At 62.1% G+C, this 23,020-nt stretch overlaps 2 protein-coding genes across 9 annotated transcripts in view; one reads left to right on the top strand and one right to left on the bottom strand.

The window, feature by feature from the left end:
- Positions 1 to 14,367, bottom strand: part of MYO18A (myosin XVIIIA) — a 36,717-nt gene extending 22,350 nt beyond the window's left edge. For 2 of the 8 annotated variants that reach the window (XM_088177214.1, XM_088177215.1), the window contains exons 1-5: positions 14,305 to 14,360; positions 8,518 to 9,600; positions 1,421 to 1,456; positions 728 to 784; positions 80 to 167 (exon numbers count right to left, since the gene is read on the bottom strand). In XM_088177214.1, coding sequence (XP_088033340.1) covers positions 80 to 167; positions 728 to 784; positions 1,421 to 1,456; positions 8,518 to 9,525 — 1,189 coding nt within the window. In that variant the 5' untranslated portion in view covers positions 9,526 to 9,600; positions 14,305 to 14,360. Of the gene's footprint in view, positions 1 to 79; positions 168 to 727; positions 785 to 1,420; positions 1,457 to 1,865; positions 1,959 to 2,160; positions 2,224 to 8,517; positions 9,601 to 14,304 lie in introns of all 8 variants that reach the window. The other 6 variants (XM_088177219.1, XM_088177216.1, XM_088177217.1 and 3 more) reach the window with 6 other exon arrangements.
- A 3,899-nt stretch (positions 14,368 to 18,266) lies between these two features.
- CRYBA1 (crystallin beta A1) lies at positions 18,267 to 22,856 on the top strand. Its single transcript, XM_088176965.1, has 6 exons — positions 18,267 to 18,365; positions 19,086 to 19,150; positions 20,082 to 20,200; positions 21,753 to 21,894; positions 22,284 to 22,426; positions 22,548 to 22,856. The coding sequence occupies exons 2-6, from the start codon at positions 19,106 to 19,108 to the stop codon at positions 22,693 to 22,695; spliced, it is 597 nt and encodes a 198-aa protein (XP_088033091.1). The 5' UTR covers positions 18,267 to 18,365; positions 19,086 to 19,105; the 3' UTR covers positions 22,696 to 22,856.
- The last annotated feature ends 164 nt before the right edge of the window (positions 22,857 to 23,020 follow it).

Raw genomic sequence — 23,020 nt, 5'->3', positions numbered from 1 at the left:
CTGGCAGCCCCCAGGGACACCACAGTGGGGTCGGGGGGCTCACTGTGCCACAGGTGTCCCAGCAGTGCCCCTGGCTCACCCAAGGAGAAGCCATCCCTGTGCACCAGCCACACCTTCTCGGTCTCATACCAGGCCTCCTCAGCTGCTATCTGCTCTTCTGTCTTGGCCTGTGGGACAGCAGATGTGGAGAGGTTATGGTCACCTGCCCCCTGCCCTGTCTCACCTCCTCCCCTCATCCCTGGGGCTGGAGGGAGCAGGGCTGACTGGCAACAGGGCCACGTGCTGGACAGCCAGGCCACCTCCACAAGCCACAAACCCTCCCAGCACATGTCCCCAGTTTTCCCGCTAGGGACCCCAGTGGACACAGGGCTGCACACAGCACCAGGGCCCTGCCACATCTTGGGCCAGACATAAAGACACAGTGACCCACAGGCACATTCACTACGGCCACTTCAGGCGAGCCTGGAGGGACCAAACTCCCAAACCACAGCCCTGAGAGCAGGCACCCACGCCAGCCACTTGTCAGGATACAGGGACACCAGACATGCTATGGGGACATGGGACATGCTGCACGGACATGCTGTAGGGACACAGGACACATTGATGCACATAAAGGACGCACACAGGACATGGCACAGGTCTCTAATATGGGAAATGCCAGGCTGGTGGCCAGCACAGCGGGGATGTCCCTGGCACAAGGAGAGCAGGACGAGCCCCAAAGCCAAACCTGAGCTGCAGCAGGGACGGGGCCAAGGGGAGCTGCCGGCGCATCGTCCGCTGGACCCTGGCGAGGCCGAGAGACGGCGGTGAAGGCGAGAAAGGCTCAGCCCTGCCCCACACACAGCACGGAGAGAGGCGAGGGGGGAGCGAGCGGGGACAAAGCACCACTGTGCCAAACCCTGCGGGCGCTCCTTGTGCCACGGCCACCACTGCGGACAGCGGGCTGGCAAGTCCAGTGCAGTGCTGGACACACAGCTGGGAAGGACACTGGCCACGACGCTGTGCTGCCAAAGCCCTGGGGCTGGGGGGGGGGTCACTGCACTGACCCCGCTCTGAGCTCTGCCAGCACCATGTGCCACAGCTGCTTCGGCATGAGCCATGCATCCTGCCTATGCCAGCACTCTGACTCTTCACACCCTGCTCCACACCCCTGCCCGCCCCAGTTGTGCCACCTCCTCCGAGGGCACCCTCCTGGGACGTCTGGTTTCCCGGCATGACCTCGCTGGGGAGGGGAGAGGCACCCAGCCCTGGCTGCACTGGCACCCGCCGGCCCCATGGCAGCCCACGGAGCAGGGTGGGATGGGGAAAGCCTTACGCTCCAGCACGAGGCGCGGGCGCAGACGCCAGCCCAGCGGCACACAGAGGATGGCGGGGGGTCGCTGGTGGAGGCAGAGGGCTCCTGAGGACGGGGGTACAGTACCTGGCTGGGTGCTGAGGCGGAGGCAGGGGGATCCAGCTAACGGCAGCAAGGAAGGAGGAGAGAAAGAAGAGAGAGGGTGAGAGGCAGAGAGCAGAAGCAGCACCCTGACAAGCCACAGGGCCCCAGCATGGCCATGATCACACTGCACCACCAGGACACCATCCATCCCAGCCACCACAGTGTGCTTGGGCCTCTACAGAGATGCCAGCAGTTCCACATGCCCAGCACACTAGTCTGGGCAATGATCCCCAAACCCACCAACAGCCCTGGTCATCCATTCCCTGCTGCCAGTGTCACCCAGAGATGGACCATGGGGCCGGCAGCCAGACACAGGGGTACAGTCACTGTGTGCAGAGCACACAGCACATCTGGGGCAGCCACATGCTGCCCACACCTCCCCATTCCTGGGAAGGCGACACACAAGCACCAAAACCTCTGGAATTACAGAACTGTTGAAGATCCTCTCCAGCCGGAGCTGCGCCTCCTCAGATGGGCTCAGCGGGGACGTGGGGCCAGGGGAAGCAGAGCCAGGGGCAGCCTGGAGGTAGAGCACCATTAGCTCCAGGCCAGCTGCTCCACAGCCCTCACAGCCCTGGCACATGGGCACCAGCAGGGCCATTGCAAAGGCTTTCCCAGCCCTGCAGCCCCATCGGTGCTTGGGGCAGGTCCCAGGGTGAAGGCACAGCTGGGTACCAGCACATATCCAGTGTCCAGGGACCTGGGTCACCACTCCTACACACCTGCTGGGGGGCAGCCGAAGCATTTTTCACAGGGGTCGGCCGCTTCTCGCTGGTCTGCAGCTTCTTCTCCACATGAAATGGAGGGGAGACAAGGGGCAGTATGATGGAGTGGCCACTGCACACACGACTGCCCCCCAAAAAAGTGACTCCCACCCACATCACACATCTCAAAACCACTGCAAACCATGCAGGTGAGCTCACACCATGCTGCACTGAGGGCACAACCCGCTGCCGGGTCAGAGCATCCCCCGCCGTGCACACACCGGTACCTTGTGCCTCTCCAGGGCCGTGGGTTTCAGAGCAGACGCCTTTGCTGGCTCCGCTTTCCCTCCCAAAAGCTGCACAGGTGCCTCTGGTTTGGTTTCAGTGCCCGGGGACGGGGACAGCTTTGTGTCCCCACCAGCTGGCTCACGGGACTTCTCCTGCCTGTCCCCCGGCCGGAGCCGCGGCCGGTGCTCCTTGGTTTTGCCCTTTGCCATGAGGGTTTTGAGCCCCTCTGAGATCTCATCCTTGGGTTCTGGCTTGGCAGGGGTTGAAGGCAGCACGGCTGGGGGAGGCGGCGGGGCTGGGGGAGCCGGGACACCGGTACGGCTTGTTTCCTCCTTCCTTGGGGGTGGCACTGGCTCAGGAGATTTGGCATCTCGGCCCGGTTCCTTGGCATTGCCAGCGTCCTCCCCCGGCAGAACTTTGCGGACCACCTTGCGCACCACCCGGACCACCTTGCGGCGGGACAGCCCCTGATCATCATCTCCCTGTGCCTCGGCGGCCGGGCCCTCCAGCCCATTCACAGCTGCCCCGTTCAGCACCGGCTCTGGGCTCTTCCCTCTCCCAGGAGGTGGCTCAGGGCTCTTTGCAGGTTCAGGGCTCTTCACAGGCTCAGGTTTTGGGGACTCAGCTTTCAGGGGCTCAGTTTTCGGGGGTGCAGATGCTGCATCCTTCGGGCTCTCTGACTGCAGCCATAATGACACCAAGTGTGAGTAGAGGTCGAGCCTCCACTGCTGTTTGGGACACGGTGGTGCCCAGGGCTCTGCCCTGCCATGGAGCACAGCTCCTGGCCAGACCCCAGCACCGGGGACACAGCACCCTTCCACACCAACCTACAGCCCCACAATGGATCCCAGGGCACGGAGCAGTGGTGACCTCCCTGCCCCAAAACCAGCGACCATTCAACCCTCAGGCTGCCAGCACGGGGGTAAAACTCAGTGCTCAGGGCATCACTAAACCCATGACCCTGCATGGTGTCCCCAGCTCCTGCCACAGGGGCTCTTCCCACCAAGGACGAGCCCCATCCCCAAAAGCTCCACCCTGCCCCTGCCCTGTGACACTTACAGCCCCATCCTCCTTCACGGGTCTTTTCACAGCTAAAGATTTGTCCTCGTCCTTGACCTGAGGGTCAGACAAACAAGAGGAGTGTGTTTCAGCCCACTGTGGGGCCATGCTGCCAGAAAACCCCCTGGGACCATCACTCCATGCCAGCCCAAATTTGCAGCCCACTGCAAGGACAAGGACGTGTGTCCTTCCAGGCTTCCCATCAGCCAAAAAAACGGGGGTGAAGCACAGAGATGCACCCTAGTTATGGCAAACCCCAAAGGTGGGAGAGGTACATGCCTGGGCCCTCTCATAATGTGAGGGAGGTGGTTCAGAGTCCCACCGCCCCTCCTGCAGGGTTCTGTCATTCTACACGTCACCCTCCCGGTGTCACAGCACGTTTTAAGTGTCACCAGCTAATCTCTGCAGCAGCCGCACGTGGGACATGCCAGATCCCTGCTGACCCGGGGAAAGCAGGGGCCTCTGGGGGGTGGGCAGCCAAACCCTGCCCTGAGCTGTGTCTCTGAGTGCCAGGACTCGGCTGTGACACTGCAGTGGCAACGTGTGGTGCATCCTGTGGGCAACACACCCCGGCTGGCCATCACACAGCAGCTCCCGGGTGGCAGGTGGCACTGGGGTGGCTCACACTGTGTTAGGGGCTGCACCAGACACTCGCAAAGCCGTTAGTGATGGTGTTAGTGATCACATGCATGGCTGCGTTGGTGACCCCAGCCCTGGCCAAGCTCCTGATTGCCCAGCACTGTCCCTGTCATGGCAGCACAGTGGGGCTGGGAGTGCTGTTCCAAACACGGTGCCAGCACTGGGCAAACTGGGGGAGCTGGTCAGCAGAGTGACCCAAACGTGGGGCACAGGAAAACATGCAAGAGAGACTTCCCTTCTGCTCCCAGAACGCAAACCGGGATGAGAACGCCATGGTGATGTCTCATGGAGCCGCAGCCCTGGCTGGGGAGAGAGGGAGAGGTGAGACCGACTGGGAACAGCACACAGAATGCCAAACCACAGCACTGGGTACAGGCATGTGCCCGTCCCCACCTGGGATCCTCAAGAATGGGGGTCTGAGCCCACCTGGACCTGCTCAGCATACAAAGAGTGCCCATAGGAGGGGCTCTGGGGACAGACAGGTGACCAGTCTGAGACCCAGCAAAACTCACTGTGTAAAAAAAAACCCTTTAGTCAGGCTGCAGGACTGTGGCTCCGCTCCCCTCAGCAGGCCAGCCTGCTGTGGTAAGCAAATGCCAGGGTGAGGGAAGGGATATTTTCTGCCCCAGCTCCCTGTTTGCCCTGACGGCCTGGGTTTATTCTGAGCCTGACCCCATGCCAGCAGCCAGGCAGCTCTGGTGGGACCTGCTGCCCTGGAAGGCACCCACTCTCCAACCCCAGGTTCTGCCTGGAGCCACTGGGGAGAAGCCCCCTCTCAGGGTCAGGTGTGGCACAGGGGAGCACCTGGCCACCAAAGCAACCCAGCAGTCTGGGAGTACATCCCTGAGGGGTCCCCTTCCCCCCAAACTGTCACCACGGTGTGGAATGCCAGTGCCTGGAGCACAGGCTGAGCATGGGTGCCTGGAGACGCACCCACCTGTGGGTCAGACCCCCCAAACCCTCTGCCCACAGCGCTCCCACCTCCAAGAAGCCACAAAGGTCTCCAGAGAGCACCGACCACGAGGTCCCCGCAAGAAACAACCCCAGAGCGCCCCAGGGGTGGGCTCAACCTCGCAATCCCTGATCCTAGCACCAGCAATATCTCCCCTGTACCCCCCTTCGTGCTCCCCCAAGCCGTGCTGGCCACGCCGGGGGTCCCCACCTTACCAGAGGGAGCCAGGAGAAGAGTTTCCGCCGGGGCACCGCACGGGAGAGGCACTAGTGGGGCGGCAGCCGGCAGCAGGGACAGCTGGGCTGATAGGGCCACCCTAAAAATAGCCCAGGAATGCGAGGGCCCCGCTGGGCTGGCGCAGCAGCAGCCGGAGGGAGAGCTGGGGGGGGACAGGCAGGCAGTGGGGCCTGGCCACCACCAGCAGCAGCAGCAGCAGCACCGTCACCGCCGCCACTGCCAGAGGAAGTGATGTGGGCTCTGCCGCGGGGGGAACTGCCCGGCCTCCGTCCGCCCCCCGAGCCAGCGGGGAAGGAACCCCCAGGCCACTGCAGCTGTGGAGCCGGGGGAGCCAGGGAGGGCTCTGTGCCTCAAAGGATGGGGTTGTACCGTCCACAGCCCGGGTGTCGTGCCAGGCGGTGCAACCCTGACACTTCTCGCTCCTCCTCTGGCTTTCCCATGAACACAAGATGCTCCCAAAATGTTCTTGGGGATAGACAGCACCCCAGCAGCCCACGGTAAAGATGTTTTCGTGACAAAGTTGGAAGTGTAAGGTCTCCCTGGAAACAGAGTGGGGCAGTGGACAAGGGGCCAGAGGGATCAGGGGCCTCCCCGTGCGTGGGCTGCTGGGAGGAGCTGGTGGCAGGGAGCCAGGCATGCTGGTGGCATGGAGGAGCAGCGGTGACACAGGCATGGCACACTGGGACCCCAGCTGGCAGCTGAGCAGGTTCCTGCCCAACTGAAGGGAAACAGATGTGCCCTGAGCAAAAAAAATATTCCCAGAGGAAGCAGGGGGTCCCAGGCTGGCACACCCCTGCACAAGGGACAGGCCACATCAAATACCCTTGGCAGGGCTGGCATAACACAGCAGAGAGTGCCTGCAGTGACACAGGTGTCCCTAGGTAGCACAGGCATGAAGCCACCTCCACCGGGATGCCCAGCCCAGCTGTTTGGTGACAGCAGCATTTCTGCCTGGACAGCAAATTTCTCTCATTCCTAAGCCAGGAAATTCAGTAGACACACACTGGCCCATGGCTGAGACCACTGGATACAAGCCCCCTCCCAGGACCCCCCACACTGGGACACTGCAGCAGCACCAGTCCTTCAGTGAGAGCAGAAAAAGAGCCAAACCAAGAAATTCCTAAGCAGAAAAATGATAAAAGTGCCCCTGATATGACAAGACTCCCACACTCCCACACTGGTGGAGCACAGGGAACCCAGTCATGGTATGGCACAGTGACCTTGCACCCTGGGGACAGTGACCTGCAGGGATCTGAGTGCCCGTGGACAGTGGCACACAAGGCTGGCCAGCACAGCCACTGGATGTCTGTGGCCCTGCTGAAGCACTGGAGTGGTCAGAGGCGTTTTTGGAATATTTCTGCTGGGCCGGCGCACGCCTGAGGAATTTCGCCAGTAAATAAATAAATATGAGTGTGGAGCCGAGCCAGCCCAGCTGCCCCACACTGGGAACAAGGCTGGGACACGGAGGGAGTTTCACCCCAGACCCAATGCCCAGCCACTCTGCCATGCTGTGCCCCGTCAGCCCACCCCACTGACAGCCCCCCAAGTCACAGCAGGTGCTGCCACTGCCCAGCCGGGTCCGTGGGGACAAGGGTGACTCAGCACAGACCCAGTGAAGAGGTTAAAGCCCCCAATGGTGCACAGAGAGCCCAGCACCATCCTGCCCCTGCCAGGGAGGGACTTCCAGAGCAACAGTCCAAAATATGTCTATAATTTCCTGTTTCAAAAAGGATCATTTTTATTTAAATTAGGACCAGAAACATTCCAGGCAGCTTAGTGGGGCCTGGGGGAGAGCCCGGCCTCCCTGTGTGAGGGACCCCCAACTGCATCCAGCACCCCACTCTGGGCTCCCTAGCACTGGCAAAGCCACAGCGTGTCACTCTGGTGACACCAGGAGGAGGCATCTGTGCCGGGAGGCGCCTGTGCTGCGGTGACAACCCCAGGACACAGTCAGTGCCAGCCCTCTGGCCAGCTCCCACCGGCTGATGCCGTCAAACCACACCATGTTCTAGCACAAGGCTGCACGCTGCAGCCTCTCCCATGCAGCCCCAAGGACACTGGCCTCTCCTCTCCCCGTTCCCAGCCCAGCCTGGCACTCCTGGAAGGCACCAGCACCTCGCTGGCTCCGTGTGTGCACACCTGCCTCCGTGCCAAGGTGCTGCCACACGGTCACAGCCGTGCCCCGTGTCCCCACAGGGTCATCCCGCCAGGGGTTATCCAGGCAGTAGTGCCCGGTGATGCCTGCAGGGCTCCGGGGAGGAGCTGCGGGAAAGCCACGGCTCTGCCTTGGCACAGACTCCACCCCGCAGTGCCCGCATCTGCTCCAGGAGCACATGGAGCCCCGTGATCACCCTCACTCCATCCTGGCCACCATCCCGCGGGCACAGAGCTTTGCCAAGCCCAGCGTGGCTACCTGCTCTGCAAGGACAGGCACCCTCCTTCCCACAAGGAAGGCTTAAAAATACACTAACCAAGTCCAGTTATACACTTAACTACCACTCTGCTGCACCCCCTGCCACCACGGAGGGGGTCCAGCCCTGCAGGCTGCTGGCATTTGGGGGGCTCTGCGTCCAGCCAGGACGCTGGTTAGCCTGTGGCAGGGTCAGCAGTGCCGGGCAGCAGGCGTGAGGGATGTGGGTCACCCAGCCATTAAGTTTCTATTTATACAGCCGCAGCAGCAGCCGCGTACACAGGGCTGCGCACGCCGGCAGCAGCTCCCGGCCCCTGGCACACTCTGTGCCTGCCCCAGTCCCCGGGGAGGATCCCAGTGGGGGACGCCAGCGTGGGCAGTGGAGCAGGCAATGTCCTTCTGCAAAGTAGCCTTTGGAATTTCCTGGCAGTGAGGAGCAAAGCTCCCTTCTGAGCTGGACTGTGCTTTGTCAGCAAAGAGATGGGGACAGACTTCCCGCAGGCAACGCAGAGCTGGGCTCTCCTTTGGCTCCTCTAGCAGGAGGAAAACCCAACCCAACAGCACCCTGAGCACCTTGGGGGGCAAAACCCACCAGTGATGATTTGCAAGACCAGATGCATGACCACCCAGGCACAGCCTCCCACTCCTCCCTGTGCATTGCTCCTGGCTGGAGCAGCCCCAGCACCCGCTGTTTCCCATGGCCTCTGCCAACCCAAACACCCCCACAAGGATGCTGGCGCTGGCAGAGCCCAGGCCTGGCAGTGCCCGCAGCAGGGATGGTGTTACTCACATCCCAGGCAGCACGGCGTGTCCCCTGGCCGCCCCGCAGCCAGCAGCGGCTCAGCTCGCTCAGCTCCAGGATGGGCTGCACCTTCAGCTGCACCGTGTCCCCCGACTGCCGGATCATCTCCACGATCTCATCCCGGGATTTGCTCTCCACGTTCCGCCCGTTGATCTCCACCAGCCGGTCGCCCGGCACCAAACCCAAGGCCAAGTCTTTGGTGCCGGCTCCGGGTTCGGCGAAGTGCACGACGCGCCGGTACACCTGCCCGTCGGGGCCCCGGTCCAGCATGGTGGTGCGGCGCAGGGAGAAGCCGAAATCGCCGGTGTTGCGCCTCTGCAGCTCCAGCTGCCGTGGGGTGGGGGGCTGGGGGGGCACCAGGGCGGGCAGCCGCAGCTCGGCCGGGAACCTCTTGCCGACGAGCTCCGGCACCCTGGCACGCAGGGAGGCGGCGGGAGGGGTGCAGGGCTGTCCCGGGGGCACCCCCTGCTTGTCCAGCGGGGTCTCCAGCATGCGCACCTCCACCTGGGGGGAGGGAGCTGCCGAGTGCTCAGAGGGCGTGGAGGTCTCTGAGGTGCTCTCATCCCGGCTTTTCTGGGAGAAGGAGAAGCGTTTGACAATCACCTGGGAGTTCTGCTTAGCCAAGGAACCAAACTTGGCTGCCCGCTGCAGTACCGAGCCCTTGAAGTTGGTATCGTCCGCCTTGAGGTCGTCGCTGGAGCTGGCCGTGCTCAGGTGGCCCGAGTCCAAGATGACGCTGCCCCGGTTGCTGTCAGAGTCAATATCCGTGAGGTGCAGCTCAGAGCCACTGGCTACTTTAATGGGGATGGGGTTGGAGATCTCCAGGCGGGTCTTGGAGTCCCGCTTGGAGGCACGGTTGAGGTTGAAGAAGCCCCGGCGCATGCTCATCTCCTCCAGGCTCTTGAGTTCAGCTGCTGACATTCGCTCTTTTTTCTCCTTCTTCTTCTCCTTCCGGGCCCCATCCTTCTCTTTGTCCTTCTTCATCAGGTTGAACATGGTGGATGGGGGCTTGGGGCACTCTTGCCCCCACAGCAGAGCACTGGGCTGGAGTGCTGGTCACGGCACAGCCGCCTGTGCAGAAGGACAGACAGGAAAGGTGCCATCAGAGAGCAGCATGGCCAACACCCACCCACCACCCCTCCAACCACCCCACTGGTCACCCCAGCTGCCACCCCCAGCCCCTGGGACATGTTCCAGTATTCCCACCCTCCCTGGGGACTGCAGCACCACAGGGCTGAGACTGCCTCAGTCATTGTGTCCTCGCCCTGGCTGGGCACCAAGCCCCAGGGATGCAACAGGGATGGCCCTGTACCCCTAGGGTTGCCCCAAGAGAAGCCCAGAAGCCTGGCAGTGCCTGGCACGGGGGCTGACTGCAGTCAAGACCCTCATCAACTCAGGAGCCGTTTTGGAGCAGCATGGGCAGGCAGGGAAGAAAATATCCCGGTGGCTTTTGCAGCAGTTACTGCTGGCAGGGACACCCCCCAGGGTAAAACCCCCATCCCATCCAGCCACCAGCGTCCTGCCTGCTGTTCAAAAGCCCCTTGTTGAGGAAACAGAGGCCTTTCTGCTGCTCATCCTGGCTCTGGCCACCGCAAACCACAGGGGCTGCCGTGGGCAGCGTCCCCACCAGGGAGGAGCCGGAAACACGGCCTGGAGCGAAGGTTGCTCTAATAAACAGGAACCTGTAAAATCACATCCCTCCCAACACTGATAAGTGTCTAATTTTAACCAGGGCGACGTAGAGGCTCGTGACGCTGCCGGCGACCTCCAGGAACAGTCGCTCTTTCATTCGGGCATCCCGCGCATGGCGGGGGGAGCACTCAGCTTCCAGTGGGAAAACCACGGCTGGGCACAAAACCCAGCTCCCTCCTGGAAAACCCCGTGTGCATCCAGTGTCTGGGAACACCCAGTGCCTGGAGGCACCCACAGTCTCACCCTGCATGGGGTGCTATGGGACTCCTCTGACCCCGGGGTAGCCCCCCCCTCCCAGTCTCCATCGAGCGCTTGGGCTGTGGATAAACAATTCCAAAGTGGAGCAGGCGGCTGGCAGCACCCGCGGGACGGGCTATATATAACAGGGCAGGAAACTGCACAGGAACTTAACCTCAGTATAAAGGACAACAGGAAAGCTCCTCACGTTTAAGGACAACAGGAAAGTTCCTCACGTTTGAAGCATCTGTTTTAGAGCTCTCTGATGGGTGTGGGGATGAGGTCTGGGCAGCCATAGGGATGGGTAGCACTGCCCACGGTGCCAGTGCAGGCTCTGCCTGGGGTGCATGAATGTGCTGTGCTGTGCCAAGCTGCACCTTGGCTCCAGCACAGCATCAGTACTGCATCACCATCACTGCCTGGACCATCTCCCTGCAACGGCACTGCCCTTGAACACATGCAGTGAGACAAGGGAAACCCGCTTTCCCCTTGACAAAGCCATACAGGGATGGCAGGGAACTCCCTGAACCTCGCTGCCCCTCGGGGCTGGGACAGGAGCACGCGTGCCTAGGAGAGGCCTGGCCATAGGGCAAGTGGGGACAGAGCCCTGCAAGCCATAGCTCAGTGTTGGCTCTGGGTGTGTGATACCTCTGAGGCAGTGAGGGGAAGCAGCCCGAGGGACAAGGACAGACTTGCAGCTGCAAGGCTCCTGGCCATGGCCAGAAGGGCCACACAGCTGTGCCCACACCACCCAGCCCCAGGGTTCTGGATGCTTTGCCCTCCCTGCAGCACCTGAGACTTTACCTAGACCCGGAGCAGTACCTGGGCAGGGCAGGGCCCCAAAAAACCAATCCGCTTCCTTTCTCCTATCCCATAACTGCTGTGGGGTGATCACTGACCCGAACCAGAGCACAGCACAGCTCCTCCTCATAACCCACAGCAGGTGCTGCCACAAAGGGCACCATGGCCGTGCCATCCTGGGGGCTGCTCCCCTGTGCCAGGGCCTCAGCACAGACAATGGCAGGGAGGGAACCACCTGCACCTGTTCCTGTCCTCCCTGTGTGACACCGGCCACCACTACCACAGCTGCCTGGGCATCCCTGAAGCTGTACAAAAGGGCTGCACCCCTGGGAGAACCCAGTGTTCACCCCATGGCAGGTAGGGAGCTGCTGAGATCCTTCCCGGGAGTCCCTTGGGAGCAGAGCCACTCGCCAGGCAGGTGCTGGTTAGAGCCACAGCGCTGGAGACAGGCGGCCAGCGCGCTCTTTGTCCTCGGTGGTTTCTCTCCCGGCACACAGGGCTGCCTCCCAGCCTTTGTACGCTCAACAAAAAGGGGGAACAGCGTTCCCAGCCGCATCGCTAATCAGGCAGCACTGGCGGCCGCTGCCGCAGCCACGTGTGCCCCACTCAGGGTCACAATAGGCAGCAGTGGGGCAGGGAGACACTACAGGGAGGACTTTTGTGGGATGGGGAAAGGAGCGCAGCATCCGCCCTGCACTGATGTCCCCAGCCCATGTGCAATGCCATTGTGGTTCGCTCCCTTTTCCCCGAGAAGCCTCCCACCACAGATGGGTGCAGCAGGATGCCGTGAGCAGGAGGTGGCTGCCGAGCGTCTCCTCGCTCCTGATTCAGACCCAACACACCTTCCCTGACTCAGCCCGGGCTTGCCCCGGGACTCCCCTTGGCCAGGCCAGGCGTGTTTGGGGCAGCGGCGTGCATGAGCCGTGACAGGGAAGAGAGAGGCACCCGCCGGCGGTGGCTGCGCCCTGGGATCGCACGCGAGGATGCTGCTCTGACACTGAGCTGGCAAAAGATGAGCACGTCACCTTGGAAGGGCCAGATGGCAGAAAGGGAGACGCATCTCAACGCTCCCCAAGCCAAATTCCTCTCTGAGCCACCCAAGCAGGAGCTGGATGCACCTTCCCCCATGTCCCCATCACAACAGCCATGAGCCCCCGCATCCCTTCCAGGGCGCCGGGGAGTTCCAGGCAGGGAGGAAGGCGTTCACTGAAACTCCCAGCCACTCCTTCCCTCCTCGAGACGCAATCTCGTCCGACACGCTCCCGCGCAGGGACCTGCACGGCAAGTTTCACGGTCGCCTGCCCTCCCTGCTCTGCTCCCTGATGCCAGCACTAGGGCAGTGCTCCCACACCACTTTGGAACAGGGAGCTGGTGGCTGTCCTCTCCCTGGGCACACCATGTTGGGGTACCCCATGGCCTGGCTGTGCCCAGCCAGGAAGGGATAATGCCGTGCCAGGGAACAGGAGCTGCTGGCAGCGATTCCGAGCAGCCAGGCCAGCTCCTACGCAGGGCAAATGGGGGTTGATCTGCGTGATGGCTCCTTGCAGGATGCAAGTTTTCCACAGAACAAGGAAATTTAGGGGATTTCCAAATCACTCTGCAGTGCCTTCCCTTATGGACAACGCTGGAATGCGTTAAGAGGAAAACAATCCCGGATCTACTTAAGTCACAGCCAGGATATGCCACCAGGCTCTCCCCAGAGCAGGATTTCAGGCCCTCCTGCTGCAGGAACCCCGTGCCTAACAGCAAAGGGGACCTAAACTGGTTGTGAGGGGTCACCCCAGGCCAGGAGGGTGCAGGAGGTGCAAGCACCTGACTCGCCCCAAAGCTGGGTAATGACACAGCTACCCTATGAGACTTACAGAGTAGACCCAGAGCTAGTGGGGCAGGCTATTGGCTAGGCTGCCAGGTGGGACATGGTTCCCACTGTAGGACCAGCTGGGGGGGTCATGCGGGTTGCAGCCCCCTCAGCACAGGGTGCACACGTCTCTCATCGCCCTTTTCAGGCCCCAAATTCACAGCCTGAAGCCCTGCACGGCCCGGCCCATGGCAAAGGTGAAGGGCCGAGCCACAGCTCGTCACTGGGCAAAGTCCAGGGCTGATGCAGCTGCTGTGGGAACGCCCAGCTGGGATTGGGATGGGGCAGTGGGCAGGGGTCCCCCAGTGTCAGAGTACCAGGGCCAGCCTAGGGGTGTAGGAATACACTGTCATGTGCCCACACTTTCCTGTAATTGCCCTAAGTTTAGCTCTGGCACTCGCTGACCAGACAATTTGCATCTCACAGGCCGGCTGGAAACCACACGATTTAGGGACGCGCGTCCCAGCCCTCGCCCGATGCTCCATATATTCCTCTCTGGGAAAGCCAACAGGCGCTGGGGTGGCTACAGCCCTGCGAGCCCCCACCACCCCCGGCACAGCAGCTCGCTGAGTGCCACCCACCCGTCACTCCAAAAAAGGTGCCTCAGGTGCCAGTGGTACCGGCCCATCAGCGATGTGGTTAGCGGCGAGCCGGGCTAATGGCTTTGGATGTAATTCCCTGGTGGTGTGGGAAAGGCCCAGGCCAGCGGGTTCTCCCTGGAAGCAGGGCTGGCCCTGGAGAGCCCTGCAGCTCTGCTGGGGTACCCAGCACGGAGCACCTGACACGGGGCATCCTGCAAGGGGGACACGGGGACACGCGGGGACACCGCACACAGGAGCACACCCTGCACAAGGTGACACACACATGCAACCGCGCACACGAGTGACACCGGGGGCTGCACAGGCGCTGCGAGACAAGAGCGGGCCATGCGCACACCCACAGCCCGCAACCGGGGGGGCGGCACCCGGGGGGTCCGCGCACACCCACCCACCCACCTACAGCGGTTGTGCAACGCCGCGGGGGCACAGCACGGGCACGGCTGAGCTCGGCCCGGCTCGGCTCGGCCCGGCCCGCCGGGAGGGCGATGCAGCCGCGGCCCGCTCCGCGCCGGGCGGTGCGTGCGGGTGCCCCGGCCGCGGTGCGAGTGACCGGTGGCCGGTCCCGGTGGGATGGCGGCGGGTACTCACCCAGCGGCGGCGGCGGAGCGGGGCCCGGTGGTGGCGGCGGCGGTGCCGGGCCCCGGCGGCGGCGCGGGGCGGGGCGGGGCGGGGCGGCCCCGCACCGGGGCGGGCACTGCCGGCTCTGCGCGCGCCGCCCGCCGCGCCGGGCGCGGCTCCGGTCGGCGACCGAGCGGAGTAGAGAAGAGAAGAGAGGAGAAAAGAGAGGAGGGGAGAGGCGGCCCTGCCCACCCGGGAACCCCGCTGAACCCACAACCCGGCTGTAACCACCGAACGGACCGGCGCCCGCAGCACGGTGCGCACCTGGCATCGGCGCAACCGCCCCCGCACACCCACGAACCGCGGTGACCCCGCAGCCCCCGCAGACGAACACACGGTGTGTGCACCCCCCCGGTGTGACACGGGGACACGCCGTCCGTCCGGCACTCCCCGCACGCACACGCACCCCGATCCTCACATACACTCGCATGTTGTGAGCTCGCACTGGTGCACACACAGCCCCGTGCCCCGCACAATGCACACACGCACTCCTGGGGTTCTCCTTTTCGGAAGAATCCCATCAGGAACAGCACTGGATCCAGACAGGGAGGGCTCCAGGCTGCCGGCCGGAGCAGGTTGACCGGTGCCTGCTGGAATACAAAGCTGGCCATGGCAGAGCTGCCTTTGGAGCCGTTCTGCAGCTTCCCCCGCAGCACCTGTCCCCAGCGAGGGCTGTCAGCCTGCAGGGACTGACTGAGAGGACAGTGGCTGGTCTGCCCGGGAGACAGCCCAGGATTAACAACGAGCATCTCCCAGCACACTCAGCAGAGAGAGCAGCACAGTCTTTGTTACACCCCTTCCACTGGTGTCCAGCTTTGGGACGTCACACTGGGGTTGGTCATACACAGTGAGAATCCTGGGACAGATGGTTTCAGGATAAGCCCTGCCACATCAGTGCTGGGGCAATCTGCCTTCCTATCGAGCGAGGGAGCAACTGGATCCAGGGAAGCTGGAGTGGGGCTTTGGGAATAGGGACCCCAGAGAGAGGCATCCACAAGCTCTTTCCAAAAGCACTTTTCAGGCAGTGCTCAATCTCTGATTGGGAAGTTCAGAGAGATGACAGGGACAATGCCCTGTCCCAGAGTACCCCAGGGGACTCACTCCAAACCCCTGCTGCCATCCTGCCATTGCTGGCTGAGTCGCGTGGTCCTGGCTGTCCTACCATCAGGCTGTGAGCCACTCTTGGTGGTAGACACCTGTCTGGGTGTCACAAGCCCTGATCCCTTGCAATGGTAAAGCTGGCTGTGATTTCCAGCCCACAGCCTGTGCCCAGGACAGGGTCCCACAGCAGCAGCAGAGCAGGGCACACGGGGCATGGCAGAGCAAGCTGGCAGCTGAGCAAGGAGCCCTGTGCTGTGCCCTGGCCCTAGGGATGCAGTGGTGGAGGAGATGCAGCCCTTGCAGGGGCGGAGGACGGCGGCAGTGAGCGCAGCCGCCTGCTTTTGTCACACTGTCCTTTGTCCCAGGCACGTGGCACCAAGTGCAGGGAGCCGCAGCCATCCAGAGAGCGGGGATGGGGTCGAGTGATCTGGAAGGGCGGCAGAGTCCGTCTGAGCTTTCAGGAGGGTTTTCCAGCTGTGGTGGTGAGGGAATACGCTGTGTGGCTGTACTTCTGCCCTGCTCACTGACACAGTGAACAGCCACTTACAGCCTGTGGCAGTTCCTGCTTCCTTATCACACTGGGCAGGTGGTGATGGGCTGATGCCGGTTGGAACTGCCGAGCTGTGGGACAGCGTGGGGTCTCCAGCCACACAGACCTGCAACCACCCACTGGGGCCACTCTCCTGCCACATCCCCAGAGCTAAACACCCTGTGTTTTACAGCAAGCTGGCCAGCTGTTCCTGTCCATATGATCCTGTCTGGCTTTGCCAGAAACAGGTTGGGTTGCCCTGAGCAGCTCTTCCGGGCAGGGGGTTCCCCAGGCACCAGCAAATCCCACACCCAAGGAAACTCTATGTGTTGCCCAGGGTTTTCTATGGAGAAGTGGGACAGAGCTCCAGTGCCAGTGGTATTTTGCGTGCCCCTGGCAGGCGCAGATGGCTGGCCAGGGCAAGGGCCTGGAGCCGGGCTGGGAGAGGAAGCATCTGTTTTGCAGCACCGCGGGGTTCCCTAAATAGGTCACTGCATTTTTATAGTCTCTTGGATCTAGAAAAACCTGTTGTTCCGGACAACCTGTGGACCCGCCAGCATCACTGGCTCCCCAGGCACTCACCACTGTGCCCCCAGGTCCTTGAGGGGGGGACACGTGCCCCACCTGCACTGCGAGCAGGGTGAGGGGTTGGGGGGGTCCACAGCAACCTGGGCCATACTGGGCTCCTGTTACCTGCTGAGAGTGACCCATCCCTGGCCATGCCCGGTGTGGACTGTGCAGGAGGGCCGTTTCCTCCACCTTACCCCTGGCTTGGGTTGGCTCCCAGCTCCAGGCTTTGCTCTGGGGTGGTTTCCAGCCAGAGACAGTTTTCCTGTCGCAAGGGGAGGCAGGTGTGTGGGGTACAGAGGGATGTGCAGTGCCACACACCCACTGTACACCCGCATGCGCTGATGGTGTCCCATCCTGCTCGGGCTGAGCTCTCCCTCTAGTGGCACCAGGCTCCTGAAAAGCCTCTGCACTCTGGGGCGGCCGGAGCCGTGACCAGGGCATGTCCGAGGGGCTGGAGCTAGCTAGAGGGTGAGCTCCGAGCTGACCTCCCCCGTCAGCCCGGATGCCCCCAGCAGGTGCACAGGGAATATGCTGTGGGGGCTTCGCAGGAGCATCCCACCACCAGCCCCCCATTTTGGCATCCTTGTAGAGGGCAGGTGGTCCTGCCCTTCCCATTCCCTGACCCAGATTTGCTGGGATGTGGTGGTACTGTCAGCTGGCACTGTGGGGGTGCAGCCCCACAGTTCTGTGTCACAGCGATCCCCCCGGTGACACCGATCCCACCTCAATCCCCATCCTGCAGCAGCCAGCGAGGGGAACGGCCCCTGCAAACCCCATCTTCCCCCGTCAGGGCAGTGCCCTTTCCTCAGCAGGGGTCCCCCAGGACCGTGCTGAGCCCCACAAGGCCTGTCTGGTCGGGTGCCACCCCGCCGCGCGTCCCCGCAGGGTCCCCCGGGCCGGGCGCCAGGCCATGCCGCAGGCAGCGCTGACGGGGCGCTTTGTTTTGTGCAGCCGCGGCTGCCCAGCGGGGAGACAAAAGGGGCAGTCAGACGCGGGCGAGCATTGTGCTGGCAGCCATGCGCTGAGGCAGCAGCCCGCTCCGCCACGCTCGCCTCGTGACCCCCGACGGCCCGGGCTGTGCCCGCCATGGTGCCCCAGTGTCCTCCCCATGGCAGCCCCGCATGAGAAGGGGGCTGTGGGGCTGGTGGCTGTGGTCACCGCAGGGCTGACCCCTCCCCAAGGCCATGGCAGGTGTCCTGGGTGTGGAGTTGTGGTGATGGCAGCGCTGTGTGGAGCCTTGGGGCTCGGTGTGGCCGTGGGGACACGTCTGCCAGGGCCACGCCAGTTCTCACCTCCAGCCTTCCTTGCCCGTGATGGGAGGAGGGTGCCCACGCCAACACAGTGACAGGGAACCCGCCTTGGCTGGCGAAGCGAAGTGACAGTGCCTGGTGGACACCCTGCCGAGCCCACCACCCGCAGGGTCTCACGGGGAGGTGTCCCCGCCATCCCACGGTGCCAACTGGCGCCAGGGCCAGGCCAGCCCCCAGGCTCACCCCGTGACGGCGCGGTGCATTGCCCCTGGAAAATGCCAGCGCGGTCAAATCGTTGAGTCATTTATGCCCAAGATTATCTGTGCAAACAGCCGCCCCGATTATTTTTTTTTTTTTATTATCAAAATTTTTTTTTTCTTTTTCCCTAAGAATGTGGCTCAGACCATGGGGATGAGCAGCTGAAATCTCCGGGGATCAGCAGGACAATGCCAGAGCAAGCATTGTGCTGACGGCTCTGCAAACGCTGGCACCGGTTCCCGGCCAGCAGTACCCTATAAAAGCTGAGCCGCTGAAGTAGGCAAACATTACATGGGCGAAGCAGCAGTAACCGCCTGAGCTAGGTGAGTCCTGGGCCGATGCGCACCTCTCCCACCTCACCCTTCCGCTGCCAGCCAGCTGGGCAGACACTTTTCCTCCTGCCTGGTGGCAAAAGACACCCAGAGGGGCCGTCGCTGTTTCCCATGCCATAAGACAGGCTCACACGTCCCTGCTGGCAGCTGGGGGGGCTGAGAGCCCCTCTATAGCAGGGCACCCCATTCCCGGCACCCACCGGCACAGCAGGCCGGTTGGCATCTCCCACCATTAGCCAGGGCTGTCCATGGGAGCCACCGTGTCTCCCAAGGGACACTGGGCAGGAGAGGGGATCAGGCAGGTCTGCTGGGCACTGCCAGGCACAGGGCAGCCTGTGCCCACTGAAGCCCCCCGATGTGTCTCAGGGGTGTTTTTTCCGGGAAGGAGAAAGGGGGATTGGGCACCGTGCCCTGGTGGGAACACAGGCTCCATGCCATGGCAGGGAGGAGAGAAGGGGCACTACAATGCTGAGAAGGGAGCACCCTGCTTTGGATGTGTCCCACAGCCCCCTGCTGTGCTCCCTTCCCCATCCTGGGGCTGGTATGAAGGTCTTGCTGTGGCTGGTGTGGCTTGTCCCCAGCAGTGGGGCAGCTGTCCTGGAACAGGCGCTGTGGGTGTCAGGCACAGAGCTGTCCCCCAGCCTTGCGAGCAGGCAGCAGGGATGCACAGGGACATGCTGCAGTAAAAATGGCTTTTCCTTCCTTCTCCAGACACCGATCCAGAAGCAAAGATGGCTCAGACAAACCCTCTGCCTGTTCCCATGGGCCCGTGGAAGGTACGTCCTCACATCCCCTGTATTTCGCCTTTCCCTGTGTGCAGGTAGGGAACAGGGAGATGGGCAAAGCCCATCCTCAGGGGCCAGGAAAGCTGCACAGAGGGCAGTAAGGCAGGGACGAGCACAGGAAACAGGCACCCCTGTCCTCTGCCTATGGAACGTGCCTCCTGCCTGCTCAAATACCTCCTGGGTGTTTTTCGTAAGGCTCTTCACAGCATCCCGGGCCAGCTGTGCCCTGCTCTTACCAGCCATCCCGTGACAGGCAGTTACAGAGTCCCCAAAAGCCACCGGCTATTGTTCGCCCTCCCCTGTCTATTCAGACAGGGTGAGCATGGGCGGTGGGCACTATGGAGCAAAGCGGGGAGCAGCCCCAAGGAGTCTGGCAACAGCCTCAGGGCTACTTGTCGAGGAGGGAGCTGAAAGGGAGAGGAGAAACACGTGCATAAGCGAGGAGCATCCCGTCGAAGCCTGGAGCTGTCGCGGGAGAGTAGAGGAGAGGAGAGCGTCAGCCGCAGCCCCCCGGGAAGGTGCCCCTCGCCCTTTCCCCCGTTAATCCTCTTTGCCCTAGAGCGTTCGGAGCAGAGGCCGGGAGAACCGCCAGCCACAGCCCTGCCACCCGCCCGTCCCAGAACGGCTCCGCTCCTCTCTCCGGACGGCACCGCTGCCCCGGGAACTGATCTCCGCAGGGGTGAGCAGGAGAGCGGAGCGGGGGCCAGCCTGCGGCTCCCCCGACACCAAGGCAGGGCGTGGCGGGGCCAGCAGTGCAGGGACGCGGAGGCGTGCGGGGCTGTGTCCCAGCCCACAGGGGTGCCCGGTGCAGCCTCCGCTGGCTCTCTCCCTGACGGAGCCATCCTCCATCTAAAAGAGGCGCTGAATTGCCCGGGGCCACTGCTGGGCAGTTTCCAACTCGGCAGCACGCTCTCCGTTCCAGATCACCGTGTACGACCAAGAAAACTTCCAGGGCAAGAGGATGGAGTTCACTTCAGCCTGTCCAAACATCATGGAATGTGGCTTCGACAACATCCGCTCCCTGAAGGTGGAATGTGGCGCGTGAGTACCCAGCTGCCAGTGGAGGGGCTGCTTTCCCAGGAGGGCTGATTGGGAGAGGGCTGCTCAAATGTGGAGTGGGAACAGCCGTCCCTGCTCTGCTTGGCTGGAACCAAGCACTACAGCCAAGGTAAGCCAGGCATGGGGTGATCCCACCCTGGCAGGGCAGGACAGCACGCCCCGAGGAGCACTGATACAGAGAGAGGGTCAGAGGACAGTGGCAACACCTTTGGCATCACCCAAAACTGCCTCCTGCAGTGTTGGACCAGTCAGGTTTGGAGCAGGGTTGCTACCAAGGATGCAGAGAGGGTCAGCGCTCAGTGAGTGGCCTGGCTTAGCCTGGTCCCCGTTCTGCCTGTGATACTCCATGAAGCACCAGCCCTAGAGAACCACCTCTTGCCCAGGGCCCAGCCCTGCTCTGCCCTGGGCTTTCCCTGCACTGCACAGCTTCCCAGAGCAGCGCAGAACCTTCTCGCAGCTTCTCCAGTCCTGAGAGGGGTAGGGAGCAGAGCTGGGCTTCTCCCTGCGCACGGGAATCTTCCCTGGCACCTCCCGAGCAGCTCCGAGAGGCGGAGTGTCGGGAGCGGTCCCCGCGGTGTGCATCCCGCCGGGGCGGGGAGCAGACGAGATAGATTTGTGCTGCTATCTTTAGGACGTGTAATGCTAATGGGATTACAGCAGCGTGCGTGCTCACGCTCTAATCAGCTCCCTGCTCCAGTTGACGTGTTCCTAATCAGGCTGTTCACCTTGCACAGGGCAGGCTGGCTGCAGGACATGGCGTTGGGGCTCGGTTTGGGTCAGTGGCAGGAAACCCTCGGCCCCCTCAGCAGCCTTTGTACCCCATCAGCAGGAGATCCATGCACTGCACAGCCTGTGCCACCCACCTTTCAACCCCCAGCCCAGGCTCTGTTTGCCTGCTCTGCCTGTGGCTCCGTCCCCAGTCTCCTTAAGGGGACATCCCCACCCTGGGGACAGGCGGGGGCTGTGTGGGCAGCACCGGGGCTTGCAAAATGTGTCCCGCAGGGTGGAGGCATCCCACTCACCTCTCCTTGTTTGTTTTCAGCAAAGAGGGGGAGGCAGAAAGGGGAAAGGCCATAGGTCCCTGCTCTCTGCTCAGAGCCAGATGGGCTCTGCCTGCTTTGGACATCAGGAATTCAGGTCTTTCCAGCAGTGTCAGATTGTAATTGGGAAACAAGTAAGAAATTAGGCCTTTGGGAGAGAAGGGCAGCTGGGGCATCCTGAAGCAATGCTGGTCTGCATAAATGACAGAGCAGGCAGGGGAAGAGCCACCTGTGCAGGATGGGCCCCAGGATCTGCCCATCTCCCACTGCAGCTAGGGATGCCGTGTGGGTGCCTCCCCAGCACCAGATGCAGTTTCACACTCCCTGGGTTCTCTGCCCACATCCAGCACCGCTTCCTCTCCTCCCAACCTGTGGGCAGAGGCCAGACCCCAACCTCCTCCTTTGCACCGACATCCTGCCCCTAATGCCAGCTCCCAGCAGGATGCCCAGAGCTGCTGCAGGAAGCCCTGGCAGCCCTCACTCTGTTTTTGCAGCTGGGTGGGTTACGAGCACACCGGCTTCTGCGGGCAGCAGTTCATCCTGGAGAGAGGAGAGTACCCGCGCTGGGACGCCTGGAGCGGCAGCAACGCCTACCACATCGAGCGCCTGATGTCCTTCCGCCCCGTCTGCTCTGCTGTGAGTGTCCCACCGAGCTCTGATCCCCTTAAAATGGCCCAGGCCACAGCAGGGAAGTTAGGAAGGGAAAACACAGCTATGCCGGGGGCTGACTCAGTGCTTCCCATTCCCCAGTCCCAGCAGGATTTGCTCTTTCTGTCCTGTTTTTAAAAGCTTTTGAGGGAATTTCTGGCCAAGTTGTACATGACCAGAGCTAGGGGACAGCCAGCCTGAGACAGTAACTGTGGTATAGGTCCCAGCCACACAGAAAACTCCAAACAGCCAGGGTCTGCACACTTCCCTCTCCAGGAACCCTCTGAGTAATGGTGTAGGGAGTGACAGCCCTGCCATTCCCACCCAGGCTGGGGAGGAAGCGCCACCTCCCCCTCACCCCCTGCTCTGCCCCACAGAATCACAAGGAATCCAAGATCACTCTTTTTGAGAAAGACAACTTCATCGGCCGCCAGTGGGAGATTGCTGATGACTACCCCTCGCTGCAGGCCATGGGCTGGGCCAACAACGAAGTGGGCTCCATGAAGATCCAGTGTGGCGCGTAAGTGACAGCCCAAGGGTCAGGAGCAGCGGGGACAATCTGCTGCCATCACTGTGCCACCAGGGAGGGAGGGGGACACCCTGTAACCCCCTCTGCTTACCTCTTTGTCCTTTTTTTCCAGCTGGGTGTGCTACCAGTATCCCGGGTACCGTGGCTACCAGTACGTCCTGGAGTTTGACCACCACGGTGGAGACTACAAGCACTGGAGAGAGTGGGGTTCACATGCCCAGACCTCCCAAATCCAATCCATCAGGCGTGTCCAGCAGTAGCTCCTCAGTTCCCAGAACATCTCTGCAAGGTTTCGAAAGCTCACCAGCTCCCTCTTGGTGCTAATAACTCCCCTCCCAAAATAACCACCCCCCTCTCGTACTGACACTGCTTATGGAACAACACTCCCAAAACGGTACCGACTGCCACAATTGCCAATAAATGTGACTGAAAGAAAAAGATCAATCAGCTTGGTGTGTGTTTGCTGGTGTGTGTTTGGGATTGAGGTTGCACATTCCCATCCCAGGAGCAGGGACCGACTCTCCTACTTACTTTAAGCTGGGCTGAAGTGCGGTGGGGCTCCCACTGAGGGAGGTTCTGTGTTCA

This window comes from Sturnus vulgaris, chromosome 21, assembly GCF_052056855.1.
Source record: "Sturnus vulgaris isolate bStuVul1 chromosome 21, bStuVul1.hap1, whole genome shotgun sequence".
Classification (NCBI taxonomy): domain Eukaryota; kingdom Metazoa; phylum Chordata; class Aves; order Passeriformes; family Sturnidae; genus Sturnus; species Sturnus vulgaris.
This window is presented reverse-complemented; position numbering and strand designations above follow the sequence as displayed.

What these genes read in the sequence shown, in the direction of transcription:
- CRYBA1 (XM_088176965.1), top strand. Translation starts at nt 19,106, where the DNA reads ATGGCTCAGACAAACCCTCTGCCTGTTCCCATGGGCCCGTGGAAG. An exon ending in CTGAAGGTGGAATGTGGCGC is followed by an intron (nt 20,201 to 21,752) that starts GTGAGTACCCAG and finishes CTGTTTTTGCAG; the next exon opens with CTGGGTGGGTTACGAGCACA. An exon ending in ATGAAGATCCAGTGTGGCGC is followed by an intron (nt 22,427 to 22,547) that starts GTAAGTGACAGC and finishes CTTTTTTTCCAG; the next exon opens with CTGGGTGTGCTACCAGTATC.